At 33.0% G+C, this 23933-nt stretch overlaps 1 protein-coding gene across 1 annotated transcript in view; it reads left to right on the top strand.

Moving 5' to 3' along the window:
- LOC129218867 (uncharacterized) overlaps positions 1 to 23933 on the top strand; it is a 191709-nt gene that overhangs the window by 91261 nt on the left and 76515 nt on the right. The window contains exons 10-14 of the mRNA XM_054853188.1: positions 12881 to 13486; positions 14989 to 15158; positions 17035 to 17072; positions 18564 to 18651; positions 18726 to 18768. Coding sequence (XP_054709163.1) covers positions 12881 to 13486; positions 14989 to 15158; positions 17035 to 17072; positions 18564 to 18651; positions 18726 to 18768 — 945 coding nt within the window. The remainder of the gene's footprint in view (positions 1 to 12880; positions 13487 to 14988; positions 15159 to 17034; positions 17073 to 18563; positions 18652 to 18725; positions 18769 to 23933) is intronic.

Raw genomic sequence — 23933 nt, 5'->3', positions numbered from 1 at the left:
AATTGAAATCGGTAGCTTTTGTACAGTAATTGTCAAAAAAAGCATCAAAATCATCAATTTTTGAAATTGCGGCTTTTTGTCGATTGGAGTGACTTTCACCAGAAAAAAATCCAAATGAAAGTTAGTCAGTAATTAATTTTACACTGGGGGCTCCGTCCTCTGCTCGATTCTCTCGCTAACCCCCGTTCGCCACCTACGGTATATCAATGCCGCCTGCAGCGGGTGGTTTTTCAAGAGAAAGAAAACCGACTTGTTGCATTTGATAAATAAAAAAGAGGAAAACTTATGCAAAAAAGTATGCTATATGAGTTTTTAACTATACTTGTTGCAAACCTAACTTGGTAGCATTCGTAAAATCAAAACTGTAAACTGAAGGATGAAACAGCATTAATTTCAATATCTTTTCCATGGAACATTCCAAATTTATATTTTATTTCTCTAAAATACTTTTCCAACATGAAGAAGAGTGATTTAGCATTAATTTATATAAAACAAGTGGTTCCCGCACGGCTTTGCCTGTAATAGAAAAATTAAAAGGTCTTTTGTTTCGCCTGTGTGGCGAATTTTCTCTCCAATTGGCTTGTGCCCATGTTACGGTTCCACGTTATGATAATTTCGTAACTTACTCGTCCATCTTATGATAATTTTGTTCTTAAAATTGGAATAGAAAAAGAACTATATCGAATTTTCGAAAAATCGCTTTGAGGTGCACAATTCCATGCTACAAACTAATTTTGTGCCAAATTTCATGAAAATCGAAGGAGCGGTCTAGGCGCTATGCGCGTCACAGAGATCCAGACAGACAGACAGAGATCCAGATGGAGAGACTTTAAGCTTTATTATTAGTAAAGATAAAGATAAAAAAAAAACAAATTCTTCCCCATATTATCAAATTGATATGAAAAATGGGCTTAAAATTGGAATAGAAGAACAAAATTGAATTTTCGAAAAACTGCTTCGAGGTGCACATTCCCATGCTATAAACTAATTCTGTGCCAAATTTCATGAAAATCGCCCAAACGGTCTAGGCGCTATGTTCGTCATAGAGATACTGACAGACAGACAGAAATCCGGACAGAGAGAGATCCAGACAGAGAAACTTCCAGGTTTATTATTAGTAAAGATAAAGAAAACACATTCTTCCCCATATTATCAAATTTATTTGAAAAATGGGCTTAAAATTGGAATGGAAAAGGAACCTCATCGAATTTTTGAAAAATCGCTTCGAGGTGCACACCCCCATGCTACAAACTAACTTTGTGCCAATTTTCATGAAAATCGGCCAATTGGTCTAGGCGCTATGCGCGAGACAGAGATCCTGACAGACAGAGATCCCGACAGAGAGACTTTGCTTTATTATTAGTAAAGATTACCTACTTTACATTAACATTACTCATGTTTCTTATGATGATAAAATTTGTTTGTAATCTAAAAGTGAAAAATAAAATGATTTTCCAGTTCTATTAACATGTGCCAATTACTGGATCACAAGGTGTCATACACTGGTGTATCAGGTGCCAATTACTGGTGATTTTGGTAACTTTTTATATGCATATTTTTATAAAAGTATCGATTCAAATATTTTTGATTTTAGTGAACCAAATAGATGCACAGATGTGCACTTTTTGATACAAAAATATTTGCAAGAGAGTATTTTTTTCTAAGTACTGAAAACAGAGGTAAGTTTAAGGACAAACTCTTAAAGTGCCAATTACTGGGGTCTTTACCCTATGTTTCTCATGAAATATCAAAAATACTTGAAATAGTGTCTTTCATCTCAAAAAATTAGTACTAATCAGGGGTGTTTGTGATCCCAAATTTCCGAAAATTTTGGGCTGACGCAATCTAAAACTTAAAAAGAATTTTTAAAAAAAATTTAAAATGGTACTTTTCAAATGATTTCAAATGTAAAGGGGGCAACTTCCATAGATTTCACTGTCTATAGAAAAAAAGTACTTGAGTCCACCATCACCCCTGCTGCTATCCCTTAATGTTTCCACTCTGAAAGTTTTTTTTTTTTTTTCAAAATCTCTAAAAGACATTATCTCAAAAAAAAAAAAAAAAAAAGAATTTCTTTTCCTAAATATTGAGTTATGTGAAAATTTTTTTTTCGAAGAGTGTTTAAGTAACTGATCAAGTTAAAGTGCATGTAATTGTCAGCCATTACACAATCCTGATGCTCCCATAGCTTTGAGATATCATTTCAAAGCACTGCAGGAAGTCATATTAACAAACATCAATTACTCATTAGATGCGTCGCCTGGCTTTGCACGGTCTACCTTGAAAATAAAAGTTATGTCAAGTGACCATTGTCAGCAATCACTCTTGAACAAAAAAAACTAAAAATATCAGTAACATTTTGCGGCAGATTCCGGGAAAATAACCAAAAAGGGAACATTTTAAGTATCTCGATCACCGGAAAACCCTCAAAGCAAAACTCAGAATTTTATTTGTTCATGTTTGAGAAAAAAAATGCAACAGATCTTTTTTCTCAATGATTTTCTACATGTTACAAATTTCAATAAAAGCATTGTTACAGAAAGTTGATGAAGCACTGATAATTTGACTGGAGGAAAGCCCTCGAAAAATAGGGATTTTGTGTCAAAATCTAAGTATTATAATTAGTAGTTTTCAGTTGATATCTCCGCTAATTATTATCTGGAATGTATTTTGAATAGCCAAACATAAATACGGGAAAATTACGAATACATCGATACCTGGTTAGATGTTCAGTTTACTGGCGTTCGGGAGAAGTAACTCGGACAGAGATAGATAGATTAATGCATAGATAGATAGGTACATACGCTCAGTTTTTAATTATGTAAGATGAATTATAAAAGAATTTTTTTTTAAAACCATATGCATCTTAATGATATAAAAGAGCAAAGTTTCTGAAAGTGTCATGTTAGTCTGAAATGATCTGGTTGAGTGCCTAGTTGATTTAACATGTAAGTGACCCAATACCAAACAGAACACAAACAAATTAAAGCAGTAACAAATAAAACAAGCTTTTTTTTTACAATGAAAAAAACAAATTAGTGCACATCTCTTCTTTGTCTGACAACTTCCATTTCATCCTTTGGTATAAGTCTTAATAAATGCGATTTTGAAAAAATATCAATGAATATTTTCATATCTTGAAAATAATTCTAGTAATATCTCTGAATATATGTGTGGTACATTGATTCTTACCTTTCTTTATTATTAACTCTGAGATGTGCACAAAATATATAATTTCAGTAATGCAACTAGCATCTTCTCCTGAAAGCAGCAGGCCATGTTTTATATGTGTACAAACTGGTTTTCCTATGTAGAAGTAGAATCAAGTTATGACACTTAAAATTATAACCCAATTAGACTAAAAATACTAACCAATTCAGGTTCCATATCAAACAACAAATAAACACGCAAAAATGATGCATAAATGCAGAAATAAAGAGTATCAATTTATTTTTAAAATAATGAAAATATGTTTTTTGTAGTATGAAATGGAGGAAAAAAAAGTACTATCATAGAAAACGCATAGAACTTTCTTAGTGATTTTTTTTCCCGCTTGGAGAAATTAAGAGTCTTGCTCGATATATAGCACAAAAGTCACAAACATGGGTACTCGAGTTGGATTTTGAAATTCCTTTAAAAGCAGCATGGTTTTTCTGTGATTAAAACTAGAATCATATTTTATGTTTTTTTTTACATACATCATTATGTAATTTTTTCATTAAAGAAAATCCTAAGTCAAATTGTCTCTTATGTTAAAAAAATGTATTGCCTCTCTATGACTATTTCTAAAAAATGATGAACCACTGGGCTCCCAAGGTATGATCAATGGTTGTATTGTACTATTGGATTTGAACACTTCGGGTTACATTTTTTTCCAACTTATTTAGTTTAATTTGTATCATTCAAAAAATAAGAATGTTTACGTCAGGTGATGATTTCTGACTGTACTTCAAATTTTTTACGCACTTAATCTTATTATAAGGTGCAATTTTTGTCTTTTTATTTGTATTTTCATTTCAGGCAGCCAAGGTCATTAATGGGACAAAACGATCAACGCCTTTCTTTTTAATTCCTTATTGGTTGTTCCTAAAATCAAAATATGTGTAAGAGTTTATCATGTAAAATGAAGGGTATTTTGGAATTAAATTTTTTATTAACTTGTATGCGTTACTTCATTAATTCTTTGTGTGACTTACGTGATTCTTTTTGCAATTAACTAAAGAATATAAGAATATAATTTACATGAGTTTTTCTGAGGGCTAAGAAACATCTTGCATTTTAGAGAGAGAGAGAAAAGGGAGAGTAGAGGAAATTCTGGGTTTTAACCATAAAATTCTTTAATCAATCAAAAAGTTAATGCCGTAAAATGGCTTTACTAGGGAAGTCCACGGAAAATTTGAGACCCTTTTCAAGTAGAATCATAAAATGATTCAACTAAAGTAAATTTTTTTTGTCATCCAAAAATTATTCATCATAGACCAACTAAAAAGAAGCAGGCACTTCAAGAAAAAAAAAAAAAATCCCTAGCAAATTTTTACATTTGTGATAGTTTTACTACTGTTGCTGTATTTTATTTTTAAATTTATTTCTCCATATATGTAGTAGACACATCTTAGCCATTACAGAGCATCATTTGAAAATTGTAAGAACTTTAAGGGGAGTCAGTACCCTAAATACTTTCAAAAATTCGATTTTTTTTTATTTCTATATATTTTGATTCTCCATTTCAGTACCTTTTTAATGATACAAACTTCTTGATCGTGCTCATATGAGAAGTAAGTTAAAATAAACTTTTAAAAAGTGTAAACATACTTTGATAAGGTATAATTTTCTTCTTTAAATGGTTATATCGAGAAGTGGTATTTTTGAAACTAAATGCTTCTTTTTCTCAGAACCTGAATTAAGTTAGGCTTTGAAATTTTTGCCACCAATTCCATACATCTAATTTGAATTTTTTTAAAAAGCTTTCTTTCTGTAAAATTTTTCTTTAGTATAAAGAAAAAAGTCTACTTTAGGTACAGAAAAAAATCATAATTGTATCTTTAATAGATTTTCAGACAAAGCTACATGAACATGTGCAAATTAACATTGACGGTATAGGGGGTACTAACTCCCCTTAAAATATGTATTTTATTTATTAAACTGTTTTAATTTATTAATGTACAGGATTCGTCAAACCAGGCCCAGCACGGAAAAAAAACTCGTGAGTTTGTTAACACAACCACTTGAAAAAAATAGACTATGTCGATAAAGTCGATTTTTTTTTTTTTCAAAATTTGCGGCATATTGAAACATTTATTTCAGAAACAAACTACATATTAGATCTAAAATAAATAATACCAAGTATACGAAAATTGGCATCTGTCGTTCTGAACAACTTCTTAAGTTTCAGGAATTAAAATTGCATGTGGACTTGATAAAAGAAAATCCAGGGTAGCTAAGGTTTTTTAAATTACTCCGGTTTTTGTTCAAAACCTGTTCATGTATTCATGGGAAATTACTTCTGAAGTTATGTTGTAATACACCTTGAATAAGCCCAAGAGTCGAACTTTGAAATTGTGGTGTGACTGCAAGGCGTACTGCTATTAACTGCTCTAGGGAGTTCATTTCATCAAAATCTGTAAATTATTCGATATTTTTGTAAATTTTGTGTTATTATTTAAGTCTGCAGAACAGAAAATATAAAACCCTAATTTACAAAAACTGTACACGTTTAACAGATATTGTAAACAAAAGGTTAGAAAAAAAACTACGTTTAGGAAAAAGTGCTCAAAATCTGAACATTGTAATTCAAGGTAGTATTTACGGGAGGAGTCGAAGGACCTTGACCCCTCTCAATATGCCAAATTTTGCAAAACGTTAATTTATATTTTCCAAATATGGCTAAGCTTTTTTTCCTAGATTTTTGTATAAGATATTTTTGCATTTTACTAGAAGAGCAAAAACTCCTCTACTTGAGTTCTCGAACATCAGAACTCTTCTGTACTAAATTTGGAAAAGATCTGTCGTAAACTAGAATTGTCCGAGGAAAACCCCTTTATGACGGGAGGTCAAACTCCCGCTCCCCCTTTGTAAATTTTTGCGTATCAAAGGAACTATGTGCCAAATTTGGCAAATATCATAAACTCGATTTGTAAAAAGGAAAACGCTCTATGGGGTTTTTCCTCCCTCAGGGTGGGAAGAAAATTCCCCTATGTGAATTCCTGAACATCAAAGGACCTCTCAAACGATCCAACATAAACTGAATTTTGCATAAGGGCAAATCTTCTTTGGGGAAATTTCCACCTCCATAGTGAGGCGAAAACTCCCCTATGTGGATTTTTCAGCATCAAAGAAAGCTATGTGCAAAATCTGTCAAAGGTCCAGTGTAGACTAGATTTTTGTGAGAAGGAAAACCCTCTATGTGAATTATTGAGCATCAAAAGACCTATGAACCAAATTTGGCAAAGATCCGACGTAAACTGAATGTGTACAAGGAAAAATCCTCTATATATTGTTCCCCATCGGCAGGGGCAAAAACCCTAAGGTAGTTCTTGAGCATCAAAGTATCTACGAGTCAGATTTGGTAAACTCAATTTGTAAAAGGAAAAGTCCTGTATGTGGGCATCTGCACACCATAGAAATGGGGCGAACACTCCCCTACGAGACTTCTTGATCATCAAATGACTTGACAAAATTGAGTGTGCCAAATTTGTCAAACGTCCGACATAAACTGGATTTTTTTGTAAAGAAAAATCCTCATTGTGGTGTTCGTAGAGGGAGGGGGGGGGGGGAGCCTTTCTGTGAGGAATTTTCGATCATCGAAAGATTTCAGTACGAAATTCAGCAGAGATCTGGCGAAAACTGAATTTGTAAGTGGAAAACGCCCTTATGGGGTACACCCTTCATTTTTTCAAATTTTTTTCTTTGTGAAAGCAGAATATTCAGTATTGTTTTGTTAACACTGAAATGAAACGTCATCCTACCACTTTAATATATCGTAATATTCCACGTTCAAAATTGGTGCAAAAGCGGTGGTACAACACCAGATTTCGACGTGCTATACGACATCGATCGACGAGACACATAGACGCTTTTTAGACCGTTCTTGGAGAACGTAATTTGAGCGTGTTGGTTGGTGTGCTCGGAACGTGTTATAGAACGAGCTTTGAACTCCTTTGTGCTGCTTGGGTAGTGTGTTGCAAATAGCAGACAAAACAAATTCTTGTGTTTTCAAAATTATTAAGCTTATAATGGAAAAGGATCAAAAATGCATTTTAATTGAGGTTGGTTTTTATATGATGATTCACAAAGACCCTAGCACTAGAGAAGCAAACAGTTAAAATATTGTATTGTCTTCTTTTATCAGCTAGTCTTTAAAATAGTCTTGGATTCCTTCAGTTCAAAGTTTTGCCAGATTTTATGCTCTACCAAAAGTCCTTAAACCTGACCTACCTCTCCAATATATTATTGCCAACTTTTGCTCAGCATTTAGTATGTAACTTTTTACCTCTTTTGAGCAGCAATTCTTTCTCTGTTGGAAATTCCATTGATTTTGTTCAGAAGTTATTTTACTTTAAACCTTTTAGCTTAGCAATTGCTATTTTTTTGCTAACCCATTTTTTACTTACATGCTTGTTAATAGGGCATTAGAATGTTGGCCCATTAACCAAGTGAGACTTCAGGAGCATAATTTTTATGGTTTGGACATTGAAGCACTTATTTCTCTTATTTATACTTGTTTTTAGCAGAATACTTTTGTATTTAATGATGTGTTCTTTCGCATATCTGAGGTTATAACACTGGGTAATAATTTGAGTCTTGTTTTAAGTGACATTAATATTTACCATTTTGAGGCTTAACCATTCAAAATCATAACTAATTTTCTTATAGCTGTTGTGTTAATGATTGCACTTGACTAAAAATACATGTTCATACTGAACATTTACTCGCTAGTCTAAATTTGATTGATTCTTGCATTCAGTTTGCTATTAAAATGGAAACTGATATTCTTTCTTAATTTTGGACTCAATTTCAAGAACTTTATTATGACTTTGATATTTCATAAACCTTTTGCTGCTGCACTACTTCGTCACATATGCTCTTCTGATCCTGCAAACCAAAAACCTCATTTAAAGCATTCATGTTTGCTGCTTTGAAAGTTTATTCTAATACACTTCTTTAAATGCTGAGCATTTTTACCTTCAAGCTGTGTTCTCGAATTATGATTGCTCATTAAGATTATTGATTCTATTTATAATAGGTTAATTAAACCCTATTACTCTGGTAATGTCTGTTTCTAAGTTCGCTTGTACTATTGTTTTGTCTTTTTGCTCAAAAGTCAGTAATAAAGTTGGTAACATTTTGAAAAAGTTAGGTTTTGATAATGTATTTTCTCCTTTAAATAAGATCAAATTTTCTAACTTTCAACATTCAATTCATTTCTATGGACAAATGCTTTAATCAACTTTCTCTCGTTGTACTTAACCTATATCCAACAGCCAGCAGATAATAATTGAAGGGATTGCTACAAAAAGGAGATAGCTCCTATCTCAATGTTCTCAAGAGGTCTGCATTATAGCTTAAAACATAAATCCACTTTTTTGTTTTTTATATTTCAATAACTTCTCTTGTACAGTGCAACACAAAAATTTAGACAACAAGGAAATTCTCACAGGTTTCAAAAAAACATTTAATCAGTTTTCCTAAGACTTCTTCAGTCTAATGTGCTATGCATACTATATAATATTTGTAGCAATAAAAAGTTGACTTGTGCATTTTGTAAGTTATTATATGGAAACAAAAAATTACCATTGTCTCAAAAGTTTAGGCAAAAGCAAAATAAAATTTAAATAAAACAGTTTTAAAACCTGCTTATTCATCCATTCTTTATTAGTTCATAAATATGAGTTTGCATCAAAGGAACTAAAGCTTGTATGGTTTAGGGCTCAATTTCGTACCATGCTTTCTCACTAGAGCTCTTAAGTTCCTGTAAAGAAATGTATTGTCTACCATTGCTGTAAACTTTGCAACACATGATGTTCCAAAGATCCTCTATAGGGTTGATATCTGGGCTACATGCTGCCCAATTGAGAACTTTTGTATTATGTGAATTTAACCAGGATTTTGTGCTGCTTGCTGTGCCAATTGAAGCATTACCTAGCTGAAATTCCCTCTGAGGGTTGTTTATAAGCTCAGCAAATGGTAGGAGATTATCCTCCAATATCCTAGTATGATACTGTGATATTTGGCGACCACTGGTAAAGGTGAAAGACACTTGTCCATTGTAGCACAAGGCTGCCCAAACCATCACCGAGCCACCACCTTGTTGGAGACTAAAAAAAACATCTGGGTTTCTTCCCCAAATTATACCAGTACGATATCCAGCTATCTGGACCTTCCAGATTCCTCTTTTTTTGTTTCATCTCCCAATATTACTTATAACCATTTTGGTCCATATGACGCATGGTTTCAAGCCTACAACATTCTCTGTGACCCTCAAAGCAGAATACTACGAAATTTGCGACATACGTTGCAGAACAGATGCCTGAACTGCAGAACAATTCCGTTCAAATGTGAGAGGAAAGCTCAAATTTTCTACAGAAATTCCAGTTTTCTGTGAAATTTCTGCAGAAACTGCAGATTTTCTGCAAACATCTTTCAACTCAAGATAGAATTTTGCACAAATTCTGTAGGTCTCTTTAAAATAGAAGAAAAGCTAAAATTCTCAGAAATTACGAAAATTCAGAGGAAAACTCCCGAAAAATGTTGAATTTGATAAGTCATCCGCAGAAACTTCAGATTTATTTTAAACTTAAAAAAGTCTGCAGATTTTGTGCAAAATTGGCAGGTTTCTGCAGGAATATCATGTTCTAAATCTGAAAAGGTTATGATTTTTCTAGCGTTTTTGGTTCCCCTTTTCTTTATTTTTCCCAATCGATCTACATCCGCTACAATTTCCTCCATAAACGTATTTTTTGGAAACATGCTGACATTGAAACACATTCATTGCCGAAGATTGTGCGTCTTGTTTGAGATTTCAATTCTTTTGCATCCTGAAAATATTTCAATTATTTCAAAAGTTTTCAAGTGTTTTATTATATTACCCCAACTCGACTCATTTATTTATTATTTTATTAATTTATTTATTAACATTATTTTAATTGCTCCTTCATGCCATGTAAAATTAACCAAAAAAAAAAAAAAGTGGTCTGACTCTTCTGTTCGGATTTTTATAAAATTTTGTATCTTTGCTCTTTCTATGCATTTAAGAAAGCGAATAAATTATTTTTGGAGAATCTCAATCGGTTTAGGTTCCATAGAAATACATAGCAACGGTGAAGTTTTAAAAACTGACACGCCTCCCCCTCCTGTGTGAAACGATTTTGAGTTGGGGCTTCCGATTTGTGGAAAAGGTCACATTGGTTGCTTGTGTATAAAATGCTTGAAGTGCTTGTAGAACAGTTTTGGTCAAATGATTTTACGTTGCAGAACATCGTCAAGTATTCTGCTTTGGGATTTGTGACTTATGATTTGACTTTAGAGTTGTTTTTTTTCCTTCATTTTACAGCGTACTGTCAGCCCTGCTTAATCGGGTAACAGATAAATGAATTTCCCGCTTATAGGAATAAAACCTCCAGGAACCAAATATTTCCCATAGAGGCAATGTTAAAGCCCTCTGCTTAATCAAATAATTTCCCTGGATAATCGAACAATATTGATAAGCTTTTGGAAATATTTTTGCTGAGAAAATTTTTGAATAAATTAACTCTTTTCTTCCCAAGCAAAATTTTCTTATTTGTCCTTTCCTTCCCTAGCAGATAGCCTAAATCCATGTGCGAATGCTTTCCCCCTCTCAGACATTCCAACCTCTTCACTGCGCTGACAGGTAACACCAGGCCTTTGACAAGAGCCAGGTAGCATTTTCACGGGAGGGGCATTGAAACCTGTCGGAGCGATTTCACTCTTCTTGGGAAAGCTAATGCATTAGGGCTGATTTGGGCTATTATGGGAAGGGACAGTAGTAGATATTTTTGGCTATTTTGGCTATAACTGGAAGGAAAGAGGTAAGAACAATTATTAACGTAAAATGTAAAGTAATATTTTTCGCTGTCAACGTGCAAGAGAAACACGATTCATATTCCATCAAAACGATTCCACTATCCTATACAGTTTCTTTTGTCATGGACATTCCAAAAGAAAAAAAAAAGAAATGCACAGACGATAATTAAATGAAATAATTTTTATACGTACTTATAACATATATATACTAATTATTAAACTATTTATTAAATTATTTTGTTGTTTACTTAGGTTATTTCAAAAACTTTTCACCAATGACATTAATTCCTTTATATAGCTATTGATTTTTTAATATTACTCGTTTTAAGACAAATATTGTCAATTTAGAAAGGGAAAGAAAGTTTCCCTGCTTAATCAAATACCCCGCACAATAGAATAATATTTCTTGGAACCGACAATATTCGATTAAGCGGGGCCAACAGTGCCATTGTTCCTGTTTTCAAAATTCGTCTACAAATCATATCCTTTAATACCAAAAGTCTCGAGGACCTGTGAACTTCACAAACAATGATTTGTTGGGTACTTGCTTGCCTTTGGGTCTGATGATCATCACATTTATTCGTCACATGCGGCTTCCCAGATCTGCTTTTTGCTTTATATTTGCAGTCACTTGATAAAACTCAATAAATAGATTTATTTGATCAATGAATACTAGCCGAAATTTTAGGAACAAGGTTAATTTCAGCTTTGAACTGTCAAATCTTAGTAACCTCATCGGCTTGAATCTGTTTAGCCAGCAACATTTGGACTACCAAGTGTTATCATTGGCAGACCTTAAGTACAAGAGGTCTGTGATGTCATCTCTTTTAAATTTGCTTATGCCAACAAAAATTCACAGAAGCTCATAATAGTGTCTAAACTTTTACAACAAGCATACTTCGATTTTTATCCAAAATATATTGTTAAAGCATATCAAACAATTGTGTTTTCGTTGTAGTATTTTAAAAGAATTTTTGAATATACTTACAGACTAGTGGAAATTGGAGGATTATATCCAGTCAAATACTAGTTATCTCCTGTCAACTTTAAAAATCCTTCGCGACAGTTGGAGGGAAAACTTCCGAATTTGCTGTTTGAGAAGGCTCGGAAAATTCTGAAATAGTATCTCTCTAATCCACTCTTTTTAATACCCCTTCATGTTTTCTTTCTTATAAAAACACACCAGCTTCTAAGAGTTGCAAAGAAGGACTTGATGTCATCTGTTTTTGAAAAAGAAAAAAAAAAAGGTTAACAGCCAAATACACTTTGCAGCACATTATATAATGTCAAACTCATGATATATGAAACAATATTTGTCTGTATTTAGGTTTATCTATTATTTAATTTATCATGTAATGTGATTTAGACAAATCCCCAAAACATGTTTTTCCATTTAAGTTGCGTTATAAAAGGGTTATGAAAATTTAGTTTTGTAATGAATTGTTTCTTCTAGAATCTGCTACATCATTGAAACATCCTGAAAAATTGGAAATTATTTTCTATGTACATTGTTTTTGAGTGATTTTGTTTTGTTTTAATTTTAGAACAAAAAATGTTGTATCCAAAATTATACATGAATCTGCATATGAGATATAAATAATGGCATGTAGTATATTCCCTGTACCTTTCCCTCCTCACACAGTATGAAAATATTTCATGTTTTTGTGTCATGTATTGAAATACAGACTTTAATAATTATACTCTTCAATTAATGTTTTGTGCCGATATATATTTCAATTTATTCCTATTACTGTTTTAATTTCATGGATATTTTATAGATACATAATTTTTATCTTTTGAAGGATTGTTTGTTTTCATTTTATCTTTTTTAATTTCAGAGATGACTTTAATGATGATGATGATGACGATTCGGCATTTCTTCCAGCAGATGCTACTGGAAGTCATCTAATTTTAACTCCTGAAATGTCCTTGCATCGTAGATTATTTCCATACATGTCTCCAGCTGCTGTGCAAAGGCGTGCTACTGTTAGTGGGGCTTCTCCAACAGTTTTAAAGCCACCAATAAATATTGAAGATCTTGTAAATGGAGTTCCTCGTATAAAAACTAGTGAAAATTTTGGCCGTAGTATATCTCATGATCCTGCATGCCACAAATTAAACGTTCCTAACCTGAAATCTGAGGACCAGCTTGAAAACCTTAAAAGCAAAGATGAAGCTGAGATAAATGTAGAAGAGAAAGATTCAGCCAAAGCATTGCTTGTTCCTGTTACATCAAATGCAGATGACTTGCTTTCTGGGGATATTGGTCTTGCTGCTTTTGAAACTCTTCCACTGCAAGAAGAAGAATGCTCTATGTTTGAAAATAAAAGTTTAAGTAAAACAGAAGAGAGTTGCATTTCAAGAAAAGAAACTTCAGATGAGTTTGCTAGTTCCTCCAAAAATGATACTTTATCAGATTGTTCAAGCATTGATTCTCAGATTGCAGGTAAATATGAATTACTTTAAATTTATTACATATACTTTTTGAATTTGTGGGATATTTGAGTGGAAGAAAAAAGTCACGCTGTATTTAGTTATGATTCCAATGTAGATGTTCACAGCAACTTAAATATAGATGTTGAAAAAAGGGGGGGGGGGAGAGAGAGAGAGAATGTATGATGAGCAGATGGTATTGCTTACAAAATCAGATGTTGCCTCAAAGATAAAACCTCATCTTGCATCAAAACCCTCTTAAACATTGCATCAGTTGAACTGTTTATTGGATGAATATGTTCTAGTCTTTGTAAGACGAAAGTTTTTAGCAAATGTGTTTGAAGAATAACTTTTTTAGATTTTTTTCCGTCATCAATTTTTTAAAACTTTGTTCTCACAAATCAACTCTTACTTGCTTTCAATGATTGTGTCAATTATTTCAAAAAAAGAAAAAATAACTGTCCTGCTCGACAAAAATAAAAAATATTTTTAATAAGTCAATTGATTGAAATCTAGTCATTACCTGCATGGAGGTAATGAAAGTGATTTTAAAAAGCAATATTTTCATTTAAGAGAAATTAAAGCAAATACTTGAATTGAGGCCTTTAGTATCAAAACCAGCTCAATCCATGAACTTTTAAAAGTTTTTTTCATAATTTGATACTTCTTTGTGTATTACTATTACTACACAAAGCAATTTGGAACAAATTTCTCTAAATCTAATTGAAAATTGCTGCCAAAGTTCTATTTCATTTTTTTCTTTTTTCTCTATTGTGTGTGAAACTGCTGTTCTTGTTTTATAGCGGGCTGATGTTCAAAGAAATTTTTTAATGAATTTGACCTGGATTCCAGAAAAAAGGAAACATGGGATATAAACATGTCTTTCGAGTTGATCACTTTTTGCCTATCCCCCCACCCTTATTTTTTACTTGTCTCTTTTAGTCTCCAGTTTTTGTATTATTTTTTCCCTCACTATTTTTGGATAATTAGTTTTTGATTTTCTAGTGTTTCAGTTTTTCTCTTCTATTTTCAACATCTATTTCTTGCTTTATTTTGGTACAAAAGTAAAAAAGTTTTTCTTCCAAACTACACCATAAACAATGCTCTCAACAAGGGTATTTTCTCTTTCCCTAAAAAACCTTCATTTTTACATTTATAAATATCACGTAAAGAAATGGGTAAATACTTTTTGAAGAGTTATGAACAAGAGTATGAGAAAACAGAAATACTATAGAATACTACTTCTTATTTTTCACCAGCTACAGAAAACTTATTTTCTTCAAACAATATTTGATTCCAAAACAATTAAATCTTTGGTCTTTTTTGTGAAAATTCTGTTAAATATATTCTGTTTTCTAACTGGCTTGAATTTCCACTTTTTCCACTTTTCAGCAGGATCATGCCTGCTTATTGAACTAACAGCATTTAAAATTAATGAAACAGTTAATGAATTTTTATTATTATTTTTAGTTGTTTACAAAATTTAGTGCAATATTTTTATTATCATTGTTGTAGATAAGCATACTACTGTCCTGTACAATTGGGATGGCGTAGACACTGAATTTTGTGGCCGACGTCCAAGTGTACAAGATATTGCTAATGAAGTTGCTGGCATCAGAGTTTCTGATATTACTCCTGTCTTCTTAAGAAAAGCTTCAAAGTTAGAAAGTTCTCCAAGTAAACAAGTAAGCTTAATGGTTTTTCAAGTCAAGGATATTTCTAATTTATAATATGAATAATTTTGCTGATAAAAATATATTACTTATAAATTTATTTTACGTCATCGCTTTGTTGATGCATGGCTAGTAATTTTGTTTTTCATGGATCTGTCGTATGTATCAACTTCCTTGACAAATTTTCTCTTTGAAAGAACTTTTTAAGGTTACTACATTGTTCAAACTAAATTTGAGTGTTAGATGTAATTTGTTTTTACATTAAGTCTTTTGACCTGTCATTTAAAGAAATTTTTTCTCTTGAGTTTTGTGCTAAGCATCAAGAAATGTTTCTCATTTTTACAACAATTTGTGAAAGGTATTCGTGGTTTCATTATGGTCATTTTGATAGGTTTAAAAACAAAATACAGGGCACTATTAAGAAAGAACTTTTAAATTTTGAAAAACTATTCATGGGGGGGGGGGGGTTAGAGGTCAGTTGGAGTGAAAATTATCTAGAATTTTTTTAAAAAATAGGGCATCTATGTCTAAGCCAAACTGTGCCTAAATGATTCTTTTGCTACATTTTGTTACAAAATGCTTAACTTTTGAAATTCTACAATAAATCATGATTTTAGCAATATCACCAAGTACATTTTAGGATTTAATTCCATTTTTACTTTTAAAAATCAAGGTCTTTAGTTTTATTTTTTTACTAAATGAACCATTTTTTCATGTGCCCTACAAAATATGAAATGGAAAGAGAAATTTCATACAAAATATAAAATCCAAGGAAGTTTTTAGCCTTTGACAACTACTGCAACTTTTCACTTTAAAGAAGCCTTTTTTAAAAATCTGGTTGCTGAGAAAAGTTTTTGAACAAGTCTTTTATGACCATAATATATGGAAAGAGTTATATGGTTGCCTCAAAGCAACAGTAGGCTAGCTTATTTATATTCCTTGGATCAGATGTCTTACTGTTACTCTTGAGCCGACAATATAGAATGAGCTTTACTTTTTAAAATATATTAAATTGCTCCTAGGTATGACCTATGTAAATATGAATATTTTAATGTCATTTTTTTTCGATTTAAAAATATGAAAATGGTACAGGGTGAGAGAGAGAGAAAGAGAGTCAGCTCTATGGCAATATAGAAGTTACTTTCTTGTGCTTCAAGAGTGATAAAAAAGTTCTTTTCCTTCTCCTTGACTGATACAAAAAGAAAAAAAAATTTTATCTGCTCCAAAATTTGATGCATTTAGGCACTTGGCATACTGTTGTAATTTTCAAAATATGAACGAAAGACTCATGGCAAAATGAGTTAAGAAATGTATGGGGATGATTTTTTTTTGTAGTTTTATCTTAAATCTTAATCATGTAAACTTTTTTTTGCATTCAAAAACTTTGAAGTCATGTAAGTAAGCTTAAGTATTAATATAGATGTTTTAAACCAGTTGAATAAGAGTCTGTGTTATAACTTGGGGTGTCTTGGCGAACAGTATCCTGAGTTTAATTTTGTTAGCAAATCAGCATATTTGCTAGTTCAATTCAGGCTCACTGCAATATGTGTTAGAATTTTGATTTTAAGTACATAGTGTTATTATACTTTACAATATTCATTAGCAATTAACTCAAAAGACAATTTTACAAATGTTAATTTTATGGCTATGGAATAAGACTAAAATTTACAGGACCAGAGAATATACTGTATGTGTATATATAAAGTTTTCCACTGAGAAATTTCAGGTTTTGTTGTAAAACATGGTAAATGTTGTACATAATGTTCTGTAAAAGAGATTTTACCAATCACATTTCAATTAAAAAATATTTCATAAAATGTGTACTGCTCAACCAGTTGTGCGTGTGTTGCGTTTTAATAACTGAATTGTATTTAAATTTTTTTTCTAGAGTTTTCCAACTGCGAAGGATACTGAAGAAATGAGCAGGTAAATTTACTTTTGTAAAGTTTTTTTTTTGCTAATGAAGAAAATTATTATGAAGAAGAAAATTTGTCTGTATTACTTTTTACTTTAGAAAGAACATCAAAACATGAAAATACTAAGTGTCAACTAGGATTAATTGTAAAAAGTTTCTAATTTAAAAGCATTTTTTCTAAAAATTATAACTGATATGATGCATGAATATATTGTATAGTCATTAAAAGGAAATCTGTTTTTTAGAAAGTTACCAATTAAATATTACATCAATATATTTGTAGGTTACACATTACCAACAGTACTGTTCTATAGGTGAGACAGTTATAGACATTAGCCTGTAGGCTAGTTTTTTACTGTTATCCTTCAGGTTACACAATTTTAACTTCTTTGAAGGAGTGTTACCTGCTCAGAGATTTATTTAAAAACAAAATACATGATTTTCTTGCATAATTTTTGAATACTGTCAATTACTTACTTTTGAAGAACATGTTTACTCCATCAATTAAGAAACTAGTCTCTGCTTTTTCGGTCAATAGTACAATAATTTTAAGCTTAACTTTTCTTCTTAACTCAGTGTACTTCCATGCTAAGTGCAAAAGTCGTACCTGCAGCCGAGTTCAAAATGAAAAATAAGTGTTTGAAGTTTTGCCCCTCCATGTATTTGATTCAGATGCAACTTTTTCAGAATTTTTCAAACATACATCATATTAACAAAATACCTTAAAATATTGTATTAAGGTGAAATATGTAACAAATAACCACCTGATGACTGTAACTCAGTTTTTATAAAAGGTGCAGATACAACTTTTTTGCTTAGCACTGCAGTGTAGTTTTCACTCAAGAAAATGTTTCTTTATTATTATTATTATCTAATTTGAACTACATTTGCAGTATGTTTGCATAATAAAATGTACTTACATAATTTTGGTATTAAAAATTTGATTTTAAATATAGGGTTAGCATAAAAGAATGTCTCAGTTTTAAAAATTTATATTTCATAATCTATTACACTAACCACTATAAATGATACACAAAAATAACAATAAACATTCCAAGTTTTTTTTTTTTAATTTATGTGATTACTTAAATGTGCACATTCCACAATGCTGGATTGGCCGTGCAGGTGATGGTGATTTACCTTTTATGCATTGGCCAGCTAGATCCCCAGACCTAACCCCATGTGATTTTTTTATGGGGTTTTGTCAAAGACTTTATGCACCGCCATTGTCTGCAACATTGCAAGAACTGAAAGATTGCATATGTGTAGCATTACGAAAAATTGACAGTGAAACACTCCAAAATATATATAACAAACTAGAATGCAGGTTAGATGTGTGTCACACATTACAAAAGGTTCACACATCGAACATTTGTGAGTAAAAAGAAACTTGAAATGCTTATCTCTATTTTTGTGTATCATTTATAGTGCTAAGTATAATAGTTAATGAAATATAAAATTTTAAAACTGGGATACTTTTTTATGCTAACCCTGTATTGCAGTTACCAGGTTGTTGTAGTTGGAGGAGTTCCTCAAATGTGTCATGTTGATAAGGATAAAAGAGACAAATCTAAACGACTAGAGGTTATGGTAAGTGTGATTGCATTTCAAATATTTTTGAGTTCATTGGAATTTTATTTTTAAAGGAATTTCTTTAAAATTAGGTGCATGCCAATAGAAAGAAAGAAAATCAAGGGAAAAAGCTTGGTAAGTTGTTTTTTGTTAATGTTAATCTAATACTTATAGCCCAGTCAATAAAGATTTCGTGTCGCAACTAATTTAGGGAAAGCTAAATTTTTGCTGGTTGTTATTACATAAAGTATACACTAAAAAAATACAAAGTCCCGACCCCCATCCCTCTTGCTTTCTCCCCCACCCCCTCCGAAACATTGCCAGAGCAGTACTATGATTATACGCTTTTCCTGTTGCAACTACTTAAGAGAAAGCTGAGTTTTGGCAGGATGTTAGTACATAATGTATTGTTGAAAAAAGTACAAAGTCCCGACCCCCACCCCTCTTGCTTCCCCCCACCCCCTCCGAAACTTTGCCAGAGCAGTACTGATTATACGCTTTTCGTGTTGCAACTACTTAAGAGAAAGCAGGGTTTTGGCAGGATGTTAGTACATGATGTATTCTTGAAAAAAGTACAAAGTTCCGACCCCCACCACTCTTTCTCCCCCCTCACCCCCTCTGAAGCACCTCAAGAACAGTACTATGATTATACGCTTTTCATGTTGCAACTACTTAAGAGAGTTTTGGCAGGATGTTAGTACATAATGTATTCTTTCAAAAAGTACAAAGTCCCGACCCCCACCACTCTTTCTCCCCCCTCACCCCCTCCGAAGCACTGCAAAAACAGTACTATAATTGCACGCTTTTCTTGTCGCAACTAATTAAGGGAAAGCTGAATTTTGGCAGGATAATAATACACAATGTAATCTTTAAAAATGTACTAAGTCTCGAACCCCTCTTGCTTCCCCTCCACCCCTTCGAAACATTGCAAGAGCAGCACTATGATTATGCGCTTTTCGTGTCGCAATTAATTTGGGGAAAGTGGATGTTTTTCTAGATGTTAGTACAAAACGTATACACTAAAATAAGACAAAGTGCCGACCCCCTCTTTCTCCCCCTTCCCCCTCTTTCTCCCTCCTTCCCCCCTCTTTCCCCCTCCCCCACCCATTCCGAAACCTTGCAAGAGCAGTACTATTATTATACACTTTTCTTGTCCCAACTAAATAGGGAAAGCTGATTTTTTTTTTGAAGATGTTAGTATACAAAGTGGTAAGGTTCACTGGTTGAATATAGTGGATTGTATTTTTAAAAAGGTAAATTGATAAAACGTAGGTAGAACATTTTTTATTAAGTAACTAAAACATACTGTATAAATAAATCTCGGTGTACCTGCACCGGAGTCTTAAGGTAACGACTGCCGAAGCAGAATGTGCGAGCCTTTTAACAACTGGGATGGCGCCACATGCGCATTACTTCTTGAGTTGAGATGTAACATGCCGCCCGCGTTGAAAGGTTCAACTTTCAAAAACCAATCATACATAACATACATTTCAAAAACAATCAAAATTTATCACAGGATATGAACATAGTGACATAACAAAGCTACTTCAAAATTATATATAAGAGGTAAACATTTAAAGCAGTTTAAAAAATTGTAAATAGCAAATTTTAATACCCAAAAATAACCTTTACTGAGTTGGTAAAATGCAAATTTTAGAAATAGATCGAGTGAAAATACCATTAGAAGTTCTAATTTTTACAACTCTTATTTTGTTATCTGAACCCTTTATAGTTTCCAAAATACGACCAAGTGGCCACTGTAACGGGGGTACGTTGGGTTCCTTTAAAAGTACCATCGTACCAACTTCAACATTATCCTTAGCAAATGGCCACTTGTTATGCTGCTGTAAGTGATTCAAATAATCAGTCTGCCATCGTTTCCAAATTACTTGAACATAATTTGTTAATTTTTGCCACTTAGACAATTTACTTTCTGGAATGTCCTTTAAATTTGGCTCTGGAAGTGCAAGTAGTGGGCGGCCAATTAAAAAATGACCAGGGGTCAAAACTTCATATTCGTTCACATCGGTTGATAAAGGAGTAAGTGGACGGGAATTCAGAATTGCTTCTATCTGAACCATTACAGTGGTAAATTCCTCGAAACTTAATTTATTATTACCTACGGTCCGTTTTAAATGATGCTTAAAGGATTTCACACCTGATTCCCATAGCCCTCCAAAATGAGGAGAACAAGGAGGAATATTTTTCCAAACAATTTCTTCAGACAATAAATAGTTATTTAAGGTTGAGGTAGGCGTGTCTGCTTGTGCCAGTAACTTCTTAATTTCAGAATTCGCGCCCTTAAAATTGGTTGCGTTATCACTGATAATGCTTGAAATTTTTCCCCGCCTGGAGATAAACCTCTTCAGAGAAGCAATAAACGCCTCAGAGGTTAAATCGGAAACAATCTCCAAGTGAATGGCCTTTGTAGAAAGACATATAAAAATAGAAACGTATACATTAACAATTTTTGCCTTTCAAAGGTTACTTACGCGAATTTGAAATGGTCCACAAAAATCGACACCACTATTGACAAAGGGGGCAACTGGGTTTACTCGTTCAGAAGGCAATTCTCCCATTAATTGCAATGGCGAACTTGGGTTATTTTTGAAACAAACATTACAGTTATGCACAATCTTTCTTGCAATGCTTTTGCCATTAATAGGCCAAAATTGCAGCCTCACAAAATGAAGCAATCCCTGCGCACCAATATGAAAGTACCTTTTATGAAAACTTTCAAAAATTAAATAAGTTAATTTGCTATGTTGAGGAAGGATTAACTGATGCTTGGCATTAAACTCTATTTGAGCTTTAGTAAGGCGTCCTCCTACTCTTAAATTATCATTTGAATCCACAAAGGGATTTAGGGACGAAATTTTACTTGAGCCCAAAATACCTTTTCCATTCTTTAAGGCCGTAAGTTCAGGTCCAAAATGCCTTACTTGCACCTTATTAACAAGAATGGCTCGAGCTCTTTGCAAGTCATCCAAAGAGAGGGTGGAATGACTTCTTTCTTCCTTTCTACATTTCCGATAAAATACGAGAATAAACCTTAAAATTCTCAATAATTTAAAATAATCATTAGTTACATTTAACAAATATTCAAAAAATTCATCATTTTCTAAAATAAGAAATGTATTAATGTTAAAGTTCTCAAGTTCTAGTTCATAAGCAGGATTACAAGAAAAATCACAATTCTCAGTTGATGGCAGTTCACCTTGTAAAAACTCCGGACCATTCCACCAAAGTTCATTCGAAACGAGGTCCTTGACTGTGGTACCTCTCGAGATCAAATCAGCCGGGTTATTTTTCGAATTCACCCACCGCCAACTGTAATTACCGGTTAAGTTCACAATCTCCGCCACCCGATTGGCGACGTAAGTCTTGAGATTTGTCACGGGCGTGTTGATCCACCATAACACAATACTAGAATCCGTTCAGCAAAAAGTTTTTGATATTGGCAGCTCCAGAATAAGAGAAATCTTATTCACCAGTCGCGCCAGCAGCAGAGCTCCACAAAGTTCAAGTCTGGGAAAGGTTAACATCTTTAAAGGGCATATTCTAGATTTGCTGCACAAAAGTCTGGTTGTGAAATTTCCAGACGTATCAGCACAACGCAAGTAAATAACTGCCCCATATGCACGTTGAGATGCATCCGAAAATGCATGAATTTCAAAAGCATCGGTGTTATCGGCAATCACTGATCTTTTTACACTAAGTTGATCAACTTGCCGGAGCTGAGCGAGAAATGAAGTCCATTCTTGCATCACATCCTTCGGCAACGACTCATCCCAGTTCAACTTCAGTGTCCATAGACTTTGCATTATAAGCTTCACCTTGGTGAGAACTGGACCTACTAGTCCAAGGGGATCAAAGAGTTTAGAGATAGTAGATAAGACTTCTCGTTTGGTGAACATGTCCTTAATTTCATACGTGATGTCAAAAGTGAAGTTGTAGGTATCACGTCTCCATAACATTCCCAAAGTTTTCACAGGTTGAGAAAAGTCAAACAATAATTTAGCATTTTCTTCATCAGCCATAATTCTTGTAGAGTTTGATATAATTTTATGTAATTCGAACCCTCCTCTGTTTAAAAGATTACGCAATGATATTAATGACTGTTTTGTGGCATCTACAGACGCTGCACCTGTTAAGATGTCAACATATGTGTCATTACGCAAAATATCTGAAGTGATAGGAAAATCCGATTTTTCATCATCCGCTAAAGCCTGCAACACACGGGTCGCGAGAAAAGGGGCCGAGCAAATACCGTAGGATACAGTAGTAAGCCTGTATATTTTTACAGGGGCCTGACAGCTATCTTTCCAGAGAATTCTTTGCAAATCTCTTTGCGACTCATGCACTAGTATCTGACGGTACATTTTACGAATATCCCCACAAAAGGCAATTTTATGCTTACGAAATCTTAGCACAATCGAAAACAAATCCTGCTGAATAGTTCCCCCGAATAGAAGAATGGAATTCAAAGAATATCCTGACGAGGTTTTTTCGGAAGCATTAAAGACTACCCGCAGAGGTGTAGATTTATTTTCCGGTTTAAATATTGGGTGATGTGGGATATAATATACCCTACCCGGTTTTTCATCAGCTTCGACATCCTCCACTTCTTCCATATGACCCAACGATAAATATTCAGCCAAAAAATCACGGTACAAATTTTCCATAGTATGGTTTTTATTCAATTTGGCCCAAATACTATTCAATCGTTTTTCTGCAGTAACTTTTGAAAAACCTAATAACGATTCCGCGTTCTCCCTCATTGGATATTTTACGATATATCTACCTGTGCTATCTCTAGAGTGAGTTCTAACAAAATGTTCCTCACAAAACTTTTCGTCTTCCGTTTTAGTCGGTTCAATATTATCTCCGGGAAAAGACTTGATTTTAAAGAAATTTTCCAAAGAAATATCTAACTTAGAATTTTGCGTGAGATAACAGTTAATTAAATCTGTTTCCTGTAATGTGCTGTTAGTACACAGGTACCCGAAAACACTGTCCTGAAATATTAATTTCTTATCCTTAGAATACAGTTTTTCCGGTCGCAAAATTTCAAAAAACAAGCTACTATTTAACAAGAATTTTATATCCGTACTCTTACAAAAATTTGGACAAGCCAACACAATGTGACTAGGAATTTGACATTCGTTTATAGTAAGAGACTTAGGCGGAATTTTTGCCGCGATTTGCGGAACAAGAAAACACTCGATCTGTTTTTCAAAAGTTCTATCTGCATTGCTAATGCAGCAAATGACCTTGTACTTTATTGGTACAGAATGGTC

Source organism: Uloborus diversus, chromosome 3, assembly GCF_026930045.1.
Source record: "Uloborus diversus isolate 005 chromosome 3, Udiv.v.3.1, whole genome shotgun sequence".
Taxonomy (NCBI): domain Eukaryota; kingdom Metazoa; phylum Arthropoda; class Arachnida; order Araneae; family Uloboridae; genus Uloborus; species Uloborus diversus.
This window is presented reverse-complemented; position numbering and strand designations above follow the sequence as displayed.